Genomic DNA, 19,704 nt, shown 5'->3' with positions numbered 1-19,704 from the left:
TATTGGAACATTTTTCTCCTAAACAGCTTCCGTTCTCAGAACGTGAAGCCATGTTTTAAAAATTGACTTCCTGTTGGAAAATATATTCTCTGGGTTGTCATTTTTTACACTTATTTAGATGTTTGTTTGATCTAGCTAAGTGTAAAAAAAGACACACCCAGAGAATATATTTTAAAATATAAATATTTAAAATATAAATTATAGTTTTGATAACTTATATTTAGGTACAAATTATCAAAATTTTTCACCCTACGAGTTCACAAAATTTAAGCTATCTTAACAAATAGAAACAATTTAATTTCAACACAATATGCTGAAACCAAGTGGATATTTTTTAATGTTTCTGTTCTTCTGCATATGCACACTACTCCAGAGATGTGGTAGATGATAGGACTAATGATGATAAGAAATAGAATGTATTGAGTGTTTACTGTAAGCTGAAGACTTTCAAGGAATTGAATGAATTGTCTCTAATCTTGAAAACTGCTTTGCAAAGTAAATAATAGTCCCATTTCAAATACAGGAAAAACCAAAGCTCAGAGAGATTATGTCACTTGGCTAAAGCCACACAAGTGTTAGTGTCTGAGCCCGAAGTGGAACTGGATCCACTGATTTCAAAGCCTATGCTCATCCCCAACTTCACCCTACAGCCTAAACTGACCATTTTGCTGGGGGGATGTTTCTTGGTTTGCTTTTTGAGATTTGTTTGTTGTTTTCTTTTAGAGACAGGGTCTTGCTGTGTCTCTCAGGTTAGTGTGCAGTGATGTCCCTATTTTTTGTAGAGACAGGGTCTCACTATGTTGCCCAGGCTGGTCTTGAACTCCTGGCCTCAAGCAATCCTCCTGCCTCAGCCTCCCAAAGCACTGGGATTACAGGCGTGAGCCACCATGCCTGACCAAAATTGACCATCTTTGAATTAGAATCCAGAACAAGGGTTAACAACTTTTAAAAATATTTGTCTTTAAGTATTCTGATGCCTTTCCCTCTGAAGACCTCGGGAGGCAAGTGGGAGGAGAAGGCATAATGATTTGGGGTGGGGACTATAGTCTCCCAAGCTATAGAAAGCAGCCATAGTGACAGCAATTGCTTCACTCATCAAAATCAACAGCAAAACCTAACACACGTACTGTAGATTAGTGACTCTCAGTCCAGTTACTAATTGTATGACCGGAAAAAAAAAAAATTTCTTTTTAGAAATATGCATCCTAATACAAGCTCTTTTGGGGAAGGCAAATCTCTAATGGTGGCCTAGCCTTAGTAAGCATGCAGTGAAGATAGCAGCCTTGGGACAGATTTAATGATACTTCTGGCTTTTAGATATTGCATCCCCACATAGTTATTAAATGCACCAGCTGCTGGGCCAAGCATACCACATGCATTGATTTCTTTAGTCCTTACATTGTTCTCACCCCTAGTTGGTCAAAAAGGAAAACTAGCACAGAGAGTCCAAGCAACTTGCCTGAAGTCTTACAGGCAGTTATCAGGGTGGTTGAGACTCAAATGCCTGTCTTTGACTCCAAAAACCTATGTTTGTAACCATTATGCTAGATGGTGTCAAGAACCTGCCCTGTTTCTTGGAGGGCTAGATGCTCAGGTGTAAATGCTGCAAAGATTATGTGGTTTTGCAAACCCAAATGAGAGCTTTTCAATTGCCCTTGAAGTTTCTTGATGCTTTCTGAGGTCCAAGGGTCTGATGGAACTCAGCAGTGTTCATAGCCCATGATTTTACCCTTGGAACGACTACTGGGCAACAAGACAGACCACCATTCAGGAGAAAGCAGGGCTCCTGCTGAGACATTCAAGCCTCAAGCTTCGTGGAAAGCCACATTCTGAGGAGACAAGCCTCAGCTCCCAACCAGCAACACCTCGCTGGAAACCATTTGCCCTTTACCTAATGGCTTTTCTCGCCCAGCCATGTTCTCTTATTATTTCCATGCCAGAGTACATTCTCCTAATCCATTGCTGCCCATGCCCTGTTAAATAATAATCACTTTTCCTCCCCAGGGCCAGTTTCATTTCAGAGAAATGCCAGTTGATGCTTTAAAAATGTCAAGATTTCTACAAATCTCTTTTAGATTAGTGCTCTGATGAGCCATCCATCTCACTGTCACAAAGCCCCTTAGTGCTGACGTTTATGTCAGAAGTGTTATCCTTGGGCCTCAGACTCTAATTGGCTTCACTCTCAAGTGTGTCTGGGGCAGCTGTCTCTCCACGCTGGCAGTGCAGCCCACCTTCACACCTCCACACAGAAGGGAGGTGCAAGGCTGTGAGCTTCGTGACGGGGCACTCACCCCCATGGCAAGCCTTCTGGCACCAGCCCCTTAAAGAGGGCACTTTCTTGGGCAGCTTTCCTGAGGACACAGTGGCAGGTATTAACCTTTGGTTCCTGTGTTATTGTTGTCTTTTCACAGGGATTGACTATCTCCACCCGGACCTGGCCTCCAACTACGTAAGTACAAGCAAACTTTGGTGGGGAAACAGATGCATCTTAAATGTCCTGGGGTCCCTGGCTATTAGGAACATGCATGTGTCTACGTGTCTATACACATGCATGCAAGTAGAGGAACATGCACACACACACACACGCACACACACACACACAGGAGTACACCTGCCGGAACATATGCACACACATGGAGGAACACACACACACAGGAACATACCCACACATGCATAAGCATAAAAGAAGATGCACGTGCACTCATAGGCACACACGCATGCACACACAGCCAGCCACATGGGCAGCCACGCTGGAACTGTCCATCCCATTGGAGCCACAGCTCAGGCCACAAGCAAATGGACAAGGCATGTGGCCTGGCAACAGGCAATAGCAGTGGCTTCGAGAGAAGAAAGAAACCTGACGTCTGAAAGAGCAGAGTGCCAAGAAAGTAGGTATGGGGAGGGGGAAGAAGAGAGAGACTTGGCAAGGTTTAAATCAACTCTACCTGATGATATTGAATTGAAGGGTGGAAATGAGCCATTTGGGTTCTTGTTGGACAAAACCAAAGGCAAAAAGCCAAAAACTGCAGTGACTCACATTGCAGCCCTAGCTTTATGAAAGTAAGAGCGTTATCCTTTTTGATTATTTGTGTCACTTATGACCACCCCACTGACTTTCCCCCACAACATTGAGCATTTCTGTCCCTTGACAAACAAGCAATGTTAGCAGAGAATCACCAAAAGCCCTGCTGGGCTAGAACCACACACTCTAATTTTTGACTCAGCAAGTCACATGCTGCTTTCCTGATGAAACCCACAAGCCCTTTAAACAGAATCAATCAGTTATTTTAACCCCAGGCAGTACAAGATTCAAGCATTGGTGTGTTCACTTAAAATTATCCAAACTATTTCCAAGCTATACGTCTGAGACCTCCAGATCTAGGCGTAAAAAATGTTATCTTAGTCATTGAAGAGACTCATATTTAGAGAACAAGGGCTTGCATAAGAGAAAGGATGGTTATCCAGTAAAAAGTGTTTAGAGGTCACCAGTCTGGGTCATTTGTCCTGGAAGGCAAGTGTATCTATGTTGCGCAAAAAAAGTGGGAATATTCCATGTGTTTCATGCACTGGGCAACAAGAAACAGGGCATTGAAGGGATCTTATAAATCTAGAAGAGCATAAATTGAAAGGAGCATCTTTTTTAATATTTGGAAAAACCATTAAATGAATCATTGACAGAGTCCAGCCAATGTGGCCCCAGAGAGAAATGACAGAAATTAAACCAAAGCTATATTCCCAGCAATGATAATAATCCATGTCTATGGAGAAGACCATTGTAAACTGCCTGTGCCAGCGGTCCTGTGTGTGGAGTCTAAGGAAACAGCCCTTCTCCCTGTCTCCTCATGGTGCCTTCCCTACTGAACACGAGTGGAGCTGTCTGCTGGTCTTCTCATGCACTTCCTTAAATGGACTGCCCTGGACACAGTCCTTGCTTCCTCCGCCTGACTTTGGCTGACTCCGCTAGTGCCTCCACCTTTCCCTGCCTCCTCCATAACTGCAGGGCCCTGGAGATGTGTCAGGCAGGGGATTGAGAAGCGCTGCATTGCATTTTCTCCAAGGCTTTGATGTATGTGGGGCTGTTCCTTACAGAGAGCAAGTGTGGCAGGGATCATGGCCTGCAGGGTCGGTGGTCCTCCCTCCGAGGGCTGTCCCCACTCCACCCTCTGCAGACAGAAGCATTGATATTCTCCACAGTTCCCTCCATCTCCAGGACCCAGTGCCTCACAGGGCAGCCACGTGGAGTTCTGCTCACTTTCCCAAACCATGCTTGGGAAAACAATCATCTTGCCACTTGGAGGACTTCAAGGTGGGGTGGCACCCATTGGGCTGCAGAGCTGAGGGCACATGGCCTGTCTCTTGTGCATAGCATAACCCCACAAAGGCCTAAGACATGAAGACCGACCTCTGCATCCTTCCCTTCTCCCTGCCTAGCCCAGGCAGTTCCTGTCAGGCTGCTCCCAACTCCAGCTGCCAGATTCGAAAAAGATAGCCATTCATTTGGGGCAAGAATCCTCTGGGGTTCCGGTGAGCTGCAAGTACAATGTTAGTGGATGGTGTGATCCATCTGCCAAAACCTTCATCTGAAATTGGAATGCGAAGCCTCCATATTGAGCCGTGTCAGCTCCTCTGAGATCTGCAATACCAGAATATAACTGAAGAACTCCATCGGTTCTGTGAGTCTCAAGTTCTTTTTTCTTCTTTTCTTTCTTAAGAACATTTTTTCTGATTAAAAAATCAATGCATGTTTTCTGTCAAAAAATATGAAAAAGCATAAAACAGATTCAAAACTAGCCATAATACCACCATTCTTAATATTTCGACATGTTTTGGGCCTTTAATTTCTATGTGTCTATTTTTAATGAAATTGGGCTCTTATTGCATATTCTTCCCTTCTGCTTGATGTACCATAAACATGTTTATGTTATTAAATATTCTCCAAAATATAATTTTAAGGGCTACATGGCATTAGCTCATGTTGTAATTTATTTAAACATTCTGATCTCCAACTGTTGAACAATTAGGTTGTTTCCAATTGGTGTTTCACTGTAAGAGGGAGATGAGATGGCAGACGGTAACATGGGTGGACTCCAAGCCATGCCATGCTAAGGAGAACTGAAAGAACTGGAAAAGCTTTTCCTGGAAAAAAGAAAACAGGCACATTGAGTACGTTTTCAAATATTTCAAATTCTCCTGGTAGAATGAGGCATTCCACTTGTTCAGTAATTTCTCCCAAGAAAATTCCCACCAATGGGTGGTAACCACAGAAGGAAGATTTTAATTCAGTCAAAGGAAGAACTGTCTAGTGATTAAGATTAGTAAGTTATTGGGAGCCCAAGGCGGGCAGATCACGAGGTCAGGGGATCGAGACCATACTGGCTAACATGGTGAAACCCTGTCTCTACTAAAAATACAAGAAATTAGCTGGGCGTGGTGGCACGTGCCTATAGTCCCAGCTACTCGGGAGGCTGAGGCAGGAGAATCGCTTGAACCTGGGAGGTGGAGGTTGCAGTGAGCTGAGATCGTGCCACTGCACTCCCGCCTGGGCGACAGAGGGAGACTCTGTCTCAAAAAATAGTAATAAATAAATAAATAAATAAATAAATAAATAAATAAATAAGATTAGTAAATTAATGAAAGTAACAAATTCTTCATACCTGAAAATATTCAAGAGGAAGATTGATGGCCACTGGTGGGATGTTATTGAAGATATGACAATATCTATGCTGAACTTAAACTAGATGAGACCTAAGAATTGAACAGAAAATGTGATTTCTGTACAAAACTGCACATCTTGATAACTCATTCAGAGCAAAGTCTGAGTCTTCAACTTGTATCAAACACTTGGAAGCTGACAATGAAATTTTATATATTTACATATGACTGTGAGAATGTTCTGCCTCTTTGGTATAGATGAGAAAACTGAACACCTAAATATCTCATGCTTGATTCCTCAGCAGAGGGCCCAAACTGGCTGGCTTTTAACAGCACAGTGTCTCTCTCACCCTGTGTAGAGTTCAGAGTGGCAAGTTCGGAGCTACTAACCACATTAATCTTCTTTATTTTTAATTAAAAATTTTACACTATCATTAACACAATGAGGACAGCAAATAGAGGAGACCAGCCCAGGAGAGCAATGAAACCAGTAGACAGTGATAGGCTCGAAAATTGTTTGAGCAGAGAATTAACAGGCAGCTTCACACCTTGTTAAGTGACCTAATGGCTTGGAGGGATGAGCCAGCCTGGTGCCCTTTGAGAGAGAGGTACTTGGTGGAGTCTTTGCTTGGGTTTCCCTAGAAGCAGACTCTGAAGCAAGGGTTTGAGTACAAGTAGGTTATTTAGAAGAGGATTCTAGGAAGCAGGGGTAGAGGAGAGGGAATGAGTCCGGGAAGGAAAGGTAGCTCGTAAACGGGAAAGTTATCAAACAAGACAGCACTGTGGGCACTGAGGCTTAATCTCACTGGGGAACTCTGGGAGACAGTACAGAATATGTGAATCAGAGTGATCCCCCTTGGGATGTGATGCTTCAAGAAGCTGGGGTATTTATGTGCCAACTTCATCAGTCAATGGTTGAGGGCTTGTCCCAAAAGATGTTCCTACCTCCCCACAGCCTGGGGAAAAGCCCTGGGCAAAGGTGTGGGTACAGACAGCTGCAGCTCACCAGGGACATGAGGGTGTCAGGCTGAAGGGGGATGTAACAACGTCTGCCCCAGAGATGCCTTGGAAATTCATTAAAGGTTAAAATAAATAGACACGTTCTATGTTGAAAAAACTTGTGGTTACTGATTTATTTTCAATGACAACTGAAAACTCTACCCAAGGCTCTTCAAAAAAATTACTTTATAATCAAACCAGCCAAAATGTTTCTGAAAGCGGAATTATTTTCAAAGCTTGGTTATTCTGTATATTAAGAGAGGAAACAGTGTATGCTGGTAGTCCAGTTTATTTCCATTAAACTAAGAATAAAATACTTGGAAAATTGCAAATCAATATATAAATGTAAGTTGTTAGTGTTAATCTAATTCAAAAAATCTACACGGAGCCTGCTGAGTGTTGGGAGTAAAGGATAATAACGGCCACTTGGATTATTACTCTATTGTCCTATGATTAAATTTCATCGGAGGGATCCAGTCCCACTGGTAAAAGTTCACTATTCCAAATAATTAAAATTTTTCTTTTTCTATCCCAATAGTCATGACACGAAATGAGTATTACCCAAGAGACTATTTTAGACCAAGTTAAAATTACAACCTCCTTTACCCGTCTTCGCTATGCTAACTGGGTATTTTCTCTAAGTCAATACAATGGCTGTGGATTGAACCTGCTATGTGCAAGCCCCAGAGGAAGAGAGATAAGTAAGACACAGGCACTCTCTAGAGAAGTCGGCAGGTCAGTAAAGATGCAGGCATGTGAGACATGACTGTCAGGTGAGGGGCAGGCAGACAGGGAGGTCATGGTCTCTTTCCTCTGAGCTCCCAATCCAGTGAGGATTGCAGGCTGGGTTCACAGTACTGGCCCAAGCTCAGAGGTTCTGTTAGGTCTATGGAACAAAGGGAGACTTCTTCAAGAACATGTGGAGTGTGACTTAGGTGGCAGCTTTCAGGGCGTGGAGGTGGGTGGGGTAGAACGTCTCCTGCTTTGTAGCTTTGCTGAAGCTACAAAGGTGAAGAAATGGCTGGTGGGTCTGTAGAATCCAAGGAGAGCCTTCTTGCTGTGTGCTGGGTTTTCTCAGAAGCAGACCCTGAAGCAAGGATTTGAAAGCAAGTCATTCATTTGAGAGGAGATCCCAGGAAGCACCAGCTGGGAAGGAGGAAATTGATGTCAGAAAGGGAGAGTGGCCCAGAGAGCAAATTACCCCTTAGGGCAATGGGAGCTCAATCTCCCTGGGGAACTCTGGGAAACAGTGTGGACCGAGAGGGCCTCAGAGTTACCCACCAACTCCTGTTGACCACCGGGTGAAGGCCACTACCCAGGAGTAGAGATGAGGTGGGGAGATAGAAGGATTCACTCTAGACAAGAAAAATAGGGCCCTGCAGGCAGAGTCTTCAGCAGAGTTGCATGCGCTGACAGTTGGAAAACAGCCAGCTTGCAAGGGTAGGGTTCTGACAGTTGGCCGTAGTGGAAACTGAGTCAAAGCTGAGATGACTCCTGGCTCCCTACCTCATGGTGCAGCCTTAGAGGAGCATATCAAACACCTTTGAACCTTAATTTCTTCATCCATGAAATAGGCAAAATGGATGTCTTGTCAGGTTTGTTGCAAGGTATCGTTGAGATAATATGCGTATCAGGCCTGGCACATAATAGATGCTCAATAAGCATTCATTTCCTTCCGTCTCAGAAGAGTTGAGGTTACAACTTTGCACAATTTCGAGTTGTCCTGATGGAGAAGCAGGGGTGGGCCTCAAGAAACCAGTGCAGTTGTTCATTGGACGTCCCAGTGAGCTTAGGGTCATTAAAAGAAGAAAGGGCAACTGATCCAGGCTAAGTATAAGATTGTGAGGCTTGCAAAGTTAAGGGCAAAAAGCAGAGGATACCAACATAAATCTCAAAGGCTTTGAAAAACAACATCCCAGAAAAGAGAAGGTAAAGGCAGGGAGAAGATCCATTGCTCGTGGCGAGGGATGTAATGAAGGATGCCCCCGAGGAAGCGGCATTTCTGACCTGCATCTTCTTCCCTGTCACATACCTTAGAACTAGATGAATATTCAAGGATAGTCATAAGGGAGGGTTAATCCCTAAGGTGGGCAAAGGGGTTATAAGGTAACAACTACCCCAAGTGAGGTTTTCTCCAAGCCAGGGAAATCTCCTGGTATTTAAGCCATTGCAGGGTGGGACATCAGCTCCTGTTCTGATGGCTGGGAGGATGGGCCACTTCTTGTACTGCATCTTCTAGCTTGGAACCTGTGAGTCATGCTCTGAGCAGCTCCAAGATACTGTGCTGAGAATCTGTCCAGATTCATGACCCTTCATGAGCTTTTCCAAGAATTCTTGAGTGCAACAAATACAGAAGTTTGCATTGACTCCAACTTCCCTAGACCACTGCTTCTGCCATGGGACTCTGCAGAATCTCCCTTTAAAGAGGTGAAGTGTATTTCCTACCCCTTGACTTTGGATTGGGCCCTGTGACGTGTTTTGAGCAATAGAATAATCTAGAACTGACTGTGCCTGTTTGGAGCCTCGGCCTGAAAAGGCCTTGTGTGCTCCCAACTGCCTTCCCATGCCTCTGCCATCACCATTAGAAGGACATTCCCAGGCTCGCCTGCTGTACCCTAGAGGAGGGGAGAGACGTGGAGAAGAGCTGCCCTGCTGCCACAGCCTGAAGCACCACCACCCACATTGGCCTACAGAGCGGCAGTAAGAAGCAGAGCTGCCTAGCTGAGCCCCACCAAAATCACCAAACCTCAGCCAACCCACAGAAACAAGCAAGCCAGCCAAGCTCAACAGAGCTGCCTAGCTGAGCCCAGCCCAGAGCACCTGGCTGCCAGCTGAACTGTGGACTCGTAAGCTATATAAACACCTGCTGTTATATGCTGCTGACATATTACGGCTGTTTTTATGCAGTAACTGTTACAGCTGCCCATGCTAGACCCCCTTCTCCATCCTCCTATAGTACTTGACGTGTACCCCAGTCTGGAGAGAATATTGGCTTCTAGGCCTATCCTAGACCTACTGAATCAAAATCTTTAGAGATAAGCCTCATAGTGTGTATTTCTTTTAGAATATTGGCTTCTAGGCCTATCCTAGACCTGCTGAATCAAAATCTTTAGGGATAAGCCTCATAGTGTGTATTTCTTTTAAAGCACTCCAAGATTCTGATGGTTAACCTACTCATTCATTTTGGCACTTCATTCATGCACTCAATCATTCATTCATTCAACAGTGCAGTTCACCTATAATGTTTGACTACATCACAGCTAGATCATAAGCTCTTTGTAAGGAAGTGTGTACTTTGCATGTGTTTTGTGTCCCTCTTAACACTTATCACAGTGTTAAGTGAGCATTTAATACATATTTGTTAAATTGCATTAAATGTTAACTCACCAATATTATTGCAAGTTATACCAGGAACTAAATTATATGATGACCCTCTATCGATGATGATCAGAAACTGTAGCATGCACAACCCTCTATGTAATTCCTAGTTCTCAACCACCTCATAGGTGGATGCCACCATTGCATCCTTCATCATGCATGATACTAAGGAAAGAGAGGACCCTGGAACCTAACTGAGGTCCTATGGCTGCAAGCCTGGAGAGAATATGATTCTAGAGGTGAATAATCCACATGCAAATAACTACAAGCTGTTTCTTTTCTTTACTGTCTAGAATCCCTCAGGTTGCTGAAAATGCAATTAGGTTCCTAGATAGGAGAGGACAGATTATGTTTTTTGGTTCAGTTCAAAATTTGGAACACTATTTATGCTCCAGGGTTGCTATTTCACCAACAGAAGTGATTGTGAGAGAAAAATGCCCACCCCTACATTTCTGCACTTTTCCATTCTTTAGATGGGTACTGACAGGTGACTGTCTCTGAAGTGGGTGCCTGCTGAGAGCTCAGAAGAGCTGCCAGCACAGGAAGTACCTTGAGCTTGACAGAAGTGTGCACATTGGGCCCCAGGGGGCATGTGGCCTCCATGATAAAAGGGCGGCAGCAAGAAACCGGCACAGTACTCAGCCCCGAATGACTCAGATGTTATGAAGTATTGATCACATACATTGCTTCTGGCTTTTAGGCTTATGAATATTTAAATAAGCACATTAATATTGCATATGAAATTGAGGCTTAAATAACCTTTGTTTCTTATTGAAAGGAAGGGCTGGCATTTTCAATGTGCTCTTGAATGCTGGCTGGATCATGATGAGCACTTTATCACTGAATACTGAGAATGGGGACTTTTTAAAAATCACTTTGATAGACCGTCAGTCAAATGACTATCACTTAATGCAACTCATGTACTAGAGGAAACTATTTATTTTTACAGGAACATACTTTGCTTTAAAAATGGGGAAGAAATGAAACCTTGCTTAACAAAATGAAACTACTCGTATGGACCTAAACTTGCAGCTATAGCTGAAAGCAAAGAAAATATCTGGTCGTTCTATTTTTTTAATTGTTCAATTGACTAATATTTGTTTTATTGAATTTAGTCAGCATTCAAGAAAGCTGTATTGTTCCCACTGTGTGCAAAATGCTATACTAGGGGCCTGAATTATGAAGTGTGAAAAATCCAGTCCCTGACCTGGGGGGGGTGTTCACATGTAAGTATATAATTACATTATAATATGCTTAGTGCTAGCCTGGAAATAAAACACCACCCACATGGGAATGCAACAGCTAGAAAAAGCAAGTCGGCCCTAAAAAATTAGAGAAAGAAAGATACTTAAATGCATTTAAAGAATGCAGCTCACCACATGGGGGATGAACTTGTTTTCTTGGGTCGATACAGCATGTGAATTCATCTAGAAGCTTCATCAATATGATACTAGACAAATGGGTAATTGGATTTCATCTGGAGGTTTGCTTCCACCTAGAAGCCTAGACTTAAAAAGTAGCCCACATCATTTCCTTACCCCAAATTCCCTAAAGCCCTTTGACAGATTCTCATCTCTTTGACTAAATTTAAGTGGCTTAAAGACCAGGGTAATGTCTTCCAACTCTTTTACTCATGAGAGAATGAACCGGAGGCCTCATTCCCCACAGAGATCATTAAGAGAGACTTCATAAATAAAAGACTGAATTATGGATGGATAGATGGATGGATGGATGGATGGATGGATGGATGGATGGATGGATGGATGATTGGATGGATGGATGGATAGATGGATGGATAGTTGGATGGAATGGATGGATGAAAAGATGGGAGGATGCTAATGAGACTATTGGGATTTTATTCCATTTATCACTAAACACACCTGTTCAGAAAAAGTGTAGCAATGTTTACTGATAAACCACAAGAAAGTCATTTATGCAAATATAAGAAAATTGAAAGATTACTATTCTCAACTGCCTTTGTTCCTCTCTTTGTCTTCACTATCAGTATTACACACTGAATTCCCAAAATGTGAAATATTTTACTGGTTTTTTTATTTGGGTTTCTATCTCATAGAACCAAAAACCTTTAGGTGACCAAGCCTTACAAATAATTAACTTGGCAATAACCCCTGGCTGCAGCTGTGATTCAAAATGCTGCTCCTGCTGAGCTGACATCCGTTTTCACTTTGTCCCTCTCCTCATGTGCCTGTTTCCCAATCATACTGTCTTAAAGCCACAGTTCTGGGTGTCTGAGGTGGACCTGACCAGATTTCTGAACCCATGTCCCCCACCCAGGAGGGGAGTAGTGGGTTGATGCCACAGCAAAGTGGGCAGTCATCCACACTGCTTGCCCATATCTTGTTGCCAAGCAACAGAGCCCAAGCGGGTGTGTCCACTGGAGCCACACCTACATGGGATCATTACCTGGGCAAATGTGGATCTGATGCAGACCAAACATCTGATCCATCATCCAATTCCAGTTTTCTGAAGCAGCAACAAAGACCAAGAAACAATGCCCAGGCCTCACTTAAGAAGGATCAGACTCTGAAGCCACAGAGTCTTCTAAAATATGATAGAAGATAAATTTGGTGGTTGTGTCAAAGAATCATGAGCACTATAACTTTCATTTTGGCTAGAGCCCATTCTTACCTTTAGAAGCTCTTAATCATTTTTCCTTGAAGACAAAGACTTGATGGTAGGCAGAATTGTAAAATGCCCCCTAAGATTTCCACTCTCTGCTGTAAACACTCTGTATAGTCCCTCTCCTGAGTATGGCAGGACCTGTGAATATGATGAGATATCACTCTTACAATTAAGTTATTAGATTGCATTATATGGCAGAGTTAGAGATTTTTGTCAGATGTCATCAAGGCTCCTAATCAGTTGACTTTAAGCTAATCAAAGGAAAGATTATCCTGGGTGGGCCTGAACTAATCAGGTGAGCCCTTTAAAAGGTAATCTACAGGTCAGAGAAGGAAGAAGTCAGACAGATTCTAAGCAGTGGAGGCTTTCACCTGTTGGCCTTGAAGATGCCACTGCCATAATGTGAAGAGGGCCACATGGCAAGGAATGGTGGACTCCCTGGGAGCTGAGGCCTCACTCCTACAGCCACAAACAACTGAATGAACTTGAAAGAGGACCCCAAGCCCTAGATGAGATAGCTCCAGTGACACCTTGATTTCAGCCAGGTGAGACCTTGAGGAAAAGCCCCAGTTAACCCATGTCCAGAAACTCTGAGATAAATTTGTGTTGTTTTAAGCCACTATGTTTGTAGTAATTTGCTATACAGCAATAAAAAATTAATACAACCTTCTTGATTATAGTGGATATTTGAGCACAAACTGAATGACTTGCTGCCTCTCTGAATTAATAAAACTAGACCGCTCTTCAGTTTTTACTTTTTCTTAATATGTTTGCTTTTATCTCAAAAATAAGTATATTCTGCCTATTGCCACATGGGGCCCTTTCATAAATAATAATTCTGCTGCAACAAGAGGCTCAGAGAAATTTGGTGAGAAAGTTAAGAAGAGCTTTTGGGCCAGCCTCGCTGAATTCAAATCTCACGTCCAACTGCTTCTTAACTATGTGCCCTAGGCAAGTTAATCTCTCTGTGTCTCAATTTCCTCATCTGTAAAATGGGTTAATAATAATACTGATCTTACTGGTGATTGTGATAATTCAATTCAATAGTGCACACAAGGCCCTTAGAACTGCCTCTGGCTCATAGGACACCCTCAATAAACATTCGATGTTGTTAAGCCCCCTGCCCAAGATTGCACAGCTAGAATTCAGCAGGGAAGAACACAAGCCTAAGGTGGTCAGACCTCAAAGTCTGTTCTCTTAGCCTCCCCCTCCCTTCCTGCCTTAAGGACACATATGAATTTGCCGAAAGCATTTTTTAAATGAAATTAAAAGGGGCAATTAGTGTGTTATTCTAAGTTTTCTTTCCACGTTCCTGCTAACAATTAGTGTGTTATTCTAAGTTTTCTTTCCACTTTCTTCCTTCCCCAGCCCTCCACGTCCTGCCTCCCAGAATACTTTACTGGATTCCCCTGGGAGCACATCCTTAACAAATCACTTGCTACAAGCTTTCATCACAGGGTTGGCTCCCCGGAATCCTGATCTTACATTAGAGCAGTCTGGAGCTTTAGGCAAAGCAGAATTTTCCATCCTACGTGGCCAAGGCAGAGAGAATCTCTGACATAGAAATAAGATTAGCTTCTCCACCATGGTAACCCTGCTGCTGACTCCCAACCTACGGGAAATTATTTTTCACAAAGAAAGAATCCTTAATTACTAACCAATAATTAAAACCTGAAGCCAAGAACAGGAAGCCAGACTTTCGCTCTTAGCAATGTTCCTTAACATCACCGGGAGTATTATGGTGAGGTCTGCACTTTCCATGTGGCATGCACACAACCTCTCCACAATAAATGCTCTTCTAGGCAGGAGAATAAGATGTATTACAGTGTGTAGGAGATGTTTTCATTAAAGCATGGAAAGAGATGGATTATGTTTTATAACTCAAGCATTGCCAATTTTTTAAATAAGGAGTTCAGTGTAAATCTAAGCTACTCAAAGAGCACTAGTTCACGGACTCCCATTGAGGTACTGCAAGCCAAAAAAAAAAAAATGCGTTATTTGATCTTTATGGTCCTCAGTTTCCCCATCTATAATTGTCACCCGCAACAAGATTCTCATTTTCTCCAGAATCAAAGGGGTATAATGATTATTCATATGGCTGATATGAACACTGGGTCTTTGTTGATCAATCAAAAAATAGAAATTAAATGGAACTTCTGAGAGTGTTCAAGGCGTTGAAGCTATTCTGGTATGGATGTTGGACCACCCTCCCTTTTTTTCTCCATAAGACCCCACAAGCATACACACACATATTCTTTCTCTAACATGTAAAGAATGTTCCAGAACACTCGGTGGAAAGGAGCCAGTCCCTGTGTAGAGGCCTGTGTGGTGACAGATGGGCACTGAGTCATTTGATACCGTCAGCACCTTGCAGGAATTCTTACCAGGCACTTTACCAACAAAAAATATATTATCTGTGAATAAAACCGTGGCCAAGGCTCATAACCACTTCAATTAATCACTCACAAGCGGTCACAATGATCCTATACTACATGGCAGCTTTATTGGGGAGTTTTGATTTGTTGCTTGCTTGATTATTAATAACTCGCAAATCCATCTCTCCTCCCATAGAGAGTTGATTGTTGGCTAACGAAGTATGAGAACCATGTGTTGTCTCCCACCTCTTCTCCCTGCCGTGGTTCTGATATTTCTCCATTGATTTCTGCGGAATAGCAGTAGTGTTAGTTCCCAGAATTTGTTGAGTATTTACTGTGTGCTTGGCCTTGTATTTTATATGCATGATCACATTTAATGAGCATGTTAAGCCAGTGAAGTGGGTACGTTCTTACCCACCTGTCACAGATGGGCAACTGAAGATCAGAGAGGCTAGTGATTTGCCTTAGCTCACACAGACAGTGGGTAGCAAAATGTGAAGTTCACCATCTGTCATGCTGCCTTCATTTAACCTGGCACCCTCCAGTCTCCCACATCTCGCCAAATGGCATCGCCATGGTCACAATGACTAATATGCTAAACGTTACCATCCTTGACTGCTCCTCCCTTCTTTTTCCCCTCGGCCACCCTATCTGCCAGCTCTGCTAGGCAACACATCTGCCTCTCTGTTCCTACCACTGGCATCCTGGACCAAGCCAGCATCACTTCCCTCCTGGACCCCACAGAAGTTTCCTGCTTCCACTCTTACCCTCTGCAATGCATTCTCCCCAAAACAAGCAGAAAGGTTGTTACAAAGAACAAAGTAGTGGAAGCCATATCACTTCCGTGCTTAAAACCAACAGGTGGCTCTCCCCTTTCCCTGTGAGACTTAGCATGTCTTGCCTTTGTCCTGCTTGCTCATGATGAGCCAGACTCTACAATCCAGGATTCTCCCTAATTAAAGGCTTAGAAGACTGTTACACTAGCTCTTCCCACAATTGAGTCCATCTCAACTTATATTGCACACCCTGTGTAGCCACTTCCCAGTTCTTAAGATAGTCTGTGGTTCTGTATTTTTGTTTTGTTGCATGTGTTCCCCCATTAGAATGTCAGCCCCAGGAGGATGAGGCCACGGGGATCTGACCTGTCTTGTTCACCTCTTTATCCTCAGCACAGCACCAGGGCTGGAACAGAGTGAGTAGTCAGTAGGTATCTGTGAGATGGCTGACTGGCTGAGGATTGAACACTTGGCTTTCCTCTTTTTCTTTTGCCTTCACCCTTTAATTTCTTCTAGCCATGCTTTCCCCTCATATAGCTCCTATCTCTGTCTTTTTGCTATGCTTCTCCTTATTTATACCTCAGTCAACACCAGCATTTTGTTATGAAAGAAAAGCTATAGGTCAGTGCCACAGAGAAGACAATTTCCTCAGGAAATGAACACTTCAGTACTTCTTTAGTAGCTTCTGGGGAGAAATGCTATATTTCTTCATAGCCACAACCAAAAAACAGAAAGCCTCCCTATCCAAGACTGCCTTGTCCATCCCAAGAAAACAGAGAACTACAGAAAGCAGCAGGAATGATTCCCTTGATGCTTTTAATTCATTCATTTGTGTTATATGCAATTAACAATAGGCCATCTGATTTCTCAAAGCATGCAGTTTCAAGCTGAAAAATTAATCTAGGTTATTTTCCACTCAGTTATCAAAAAGATTTTGAAAAATAAAAAAAGAGAAAAAGAAAGAGGAAAAAAACCAACATGAGCATGATCTTAACTAATGAGCTGTGCTTATCCACTGTTCCACTAGAAGAGAATTTTCAAAATATGGACACTCTATTCACAAGTCTCTCTTGAGAAACGTGGTGTTATAGTGTCACCATTATTAATATTAAACTTGATGCACCATATTTACAAATCCTTCCAAAGGGAAACAAACCTGCCCTGGAAACAATGCTTATAATTATAATCACGGATTCTCTCTGTTCCTCACAGGGAATTCTTAAAATATCAATTTAAATGCAAATGAATCTTATCATTCCAAATTAGACTCATCCCATTGTGTTGAAATTAATATAGAAAATAACATCGAACACAAAATTACAAGTAATTAATATTGACACAGTGAAAAGTATACGCTCTCATTTTGATATCTGGGGAAGAAAGTCTTGTCTGTGCATGTGCCGTTGTGTCCTATAAGCAACAACTAGAACACAATACCCTCAGGGCTAGTAATCGTGCAGGATTAACACAGAAGAAATCTGAGAGGGAGGACAAATGGCAATGATACATCTTAGGATCCAGTAATCTATTCTTTGGGTCTGAGGAAAAGTACTTAAATCTGTATTTAAGTGACTACATACTATTTAAAAGTAAACTATTTGAGGCCAGGCCTGGTGGCTCACACCTGTAATTCCAGCACTTTGGGAGGCCGAGGTGGGTGGATCACCTGAGGTCAGGAGTTTGAGACCAGCCTGACCAACATGGTGAAACTCCATATCTACTAAAAAAAAAAAAAAAATGCAAAATTAGCCAGGCATGGTGTCACATACCTGTAATCCCAGCTACTTGGGAGGCTGAGGCAGGAGAATTGCTTGAACCCAGGAGGTGGAGGTTGCAGTGAGCCGAGATCATGCCATTGCAGTCCAGCCTCCACAACAAGAGTGAAACTCTGTCTCAATCAATCAATCAATCAATAATTTGAGTCTCAAAAATTAAAATATTTTTCATAGGCTGAACATGGCGGCCCATCTCTATAATCCCAGCACTTTGGGAGACTAGGGTGGGATTATTGCTTGAGCCAGGAGCCTGAGTAACATGGCAAAACCCTGTCACTACAAAAAAATGAAAAATTATCTGGGCATGGTGGTGCATCTGTAGTCCCACTTACTCAGGAGACTGAGACGGGAGGATCTATTGAGCTTAAGTCGAAGCAACAGTCAGCCACAAGCACACCACTGCGCTCCAGCCTGGGTGACAGAACGCGACCCTGACTCAAAAAAATAAGAAAAAATATTTCTCTTAAATGCAAAGGCAAAGAGGACCTTTGTCTCCTCTGTACTTAACGTAAGGGTTGGCTAACTACACAGGTTCCGGCCACTTGTTTTTGTAAATAAAGTTTTATCAGAACGCAGCCACATTCACTTTTTTACTTGATATCTATGGCTGCCTGCGTGCTCTAAGGGAAGGGTTGAGTAGTTGTGACAAAGACCATATGGCCTGCAAAGCCTAAAATTTTTACTATTTGATCCTTTACGGATAGGTCTGCTGAAATCCCCTGGCCTAATTAGTTGTGTATCAAGATGTAGGAAAATGGTTTTGTTAGAAACTTAAGTCCAGAGAGCTTCAAAAAAGACTCCAATGACCGCTGTACCACCTTCTAGCAGTGTGACATCTGGAAAACTGCTAAATGTCTTGGGGGCATATCACCCTCATTTGAGAGCTGAGAAAATTGAACTCTTGTCTGTTGTAACTCTAAATTCTTATGACACTCTCCTCCCTTCCAGTAAAATCCCTGATTAAGAAACAAAAGCTGAACTAGTTTTGTTAAGGAAATGGAATCGTCAAGTAGTTTGAATCTAGTTAATTTGCTTTTGAGAATGACAGACATTCAGTCAAAGTGATGCTCCTTTTCCATGCATGATGCTGTATACACTAATCACTGGGGCTGAGTGATTTCAAAGAGTGTTGCATTCATTTACTATCTTAGCTGGGATTCCTCCAAAAGCTGACTGTGAGACGTGGATCCACAAACCAGCATTTTATTTGGAATTTGGTCCCAGGAAGCACAGGTAGGGGAGCAGGGGAGTGAAAAAGGGAAGGAAGTCAATACAGGATGTGCACAAGTGAGTCCCACTGTGGGCAACAGGAGCTCAGTTCTGCTAAGCACCCCCAGAACATGAGTTAGAACACATGAGAGAGAAAGAGTACGAGTATGAACACACCAACTCCTATCCATCATTGGTTGATGATTAATATTAGGATGGAGAGAGGAACAATTTCCTATACTTCTAAGCTGCCATATCATTGGTGAATTTGACTCCAGAGATAAAGAGATAAAATGCTGACAGATGGAAGTTGTGTCAGTGTGCATTGACATGCTCAAAGCAAGGAGTTATTATTGATGGGACATCTAATAACATCTAGGACACTTACAAAATCAGAGGTCTCCAATCACACATCCCTATTTGTAAAAAAAATTTTAAGTAGGCTCTCCTAATACATGTATAGCTATTTATTCAGACAGTATATGTATTTACTACTATCAATGGGCTATGTACTTTATAAAGCATGTCCAAGAAAGAAAATTTTAAAGGATAAAATATAAATAAATATTAAAAGTTAAAATGCACACTCATGTTCACGGTAGCATTATTCACAATAGCCAAGAAGTATAAGCAACCCAAATATCAATCAATGGATGAATGGAGACGCAAAGTGTATTACATACATATAATGGAATATTATTCAGCCTTTTTATCACCTTAAGATCCTAAGGTCCTAAGATTATTTATTCAGAATTTCAGGAGGGAAATTCTGTTACTTGCAGCAACAGGGATGAACTTTGAGGACATTACACTAAATGATATAAGCTAGTCATAAAAAGACAAATATTCTTCTGATCCCACTTATATGAGGTATCTAGAGTAATCAGATTCATAGAG

The 19,704-nt window shown here is 42.4% G+C and overlaps 1 protein-coding gene across 1 annotated transcript in view; it reads left to right on the top strand.

The window, feature by feature from the left end:
* Nucleotides 1-19,704, top strand: part of PCSK2 (proprotein convertase subtilisin/kexin type 2) — a 262,157-nt gene that overhangs the window by 138,304 nt on the left and 104,149 nt on the right. The window contains exon 5 of the mRNA XM_032142938.2: nt 2,412-2,449. Within this exon, the coding sequence (XP_031998829.1) occupies nt 2,412-2,449 (38 nt within the window). The remainder of the gene's footprint in view (nt 1-2,411; nt 2,450-19,704) is intronic.

The sequence above is a fragment of the Hylobates moloch genome, unplaced genomic scaffold (genome assembly GCF_009828535.3).
Source record: "Hylobates moloch isolate HMO894 unplaced genomic scaffold, HMol_V3 SCAFFOLD_21, whole genome shotgun sequence".
NCBI lineage: Eukaryota > Metazoa > Chordata > Mammalia > Primates > Hylobatidae > Hylobates > Hylobates moloch.
This window is presented reverse-complemented; position numbering and strand designations above follow the sequence as displayed.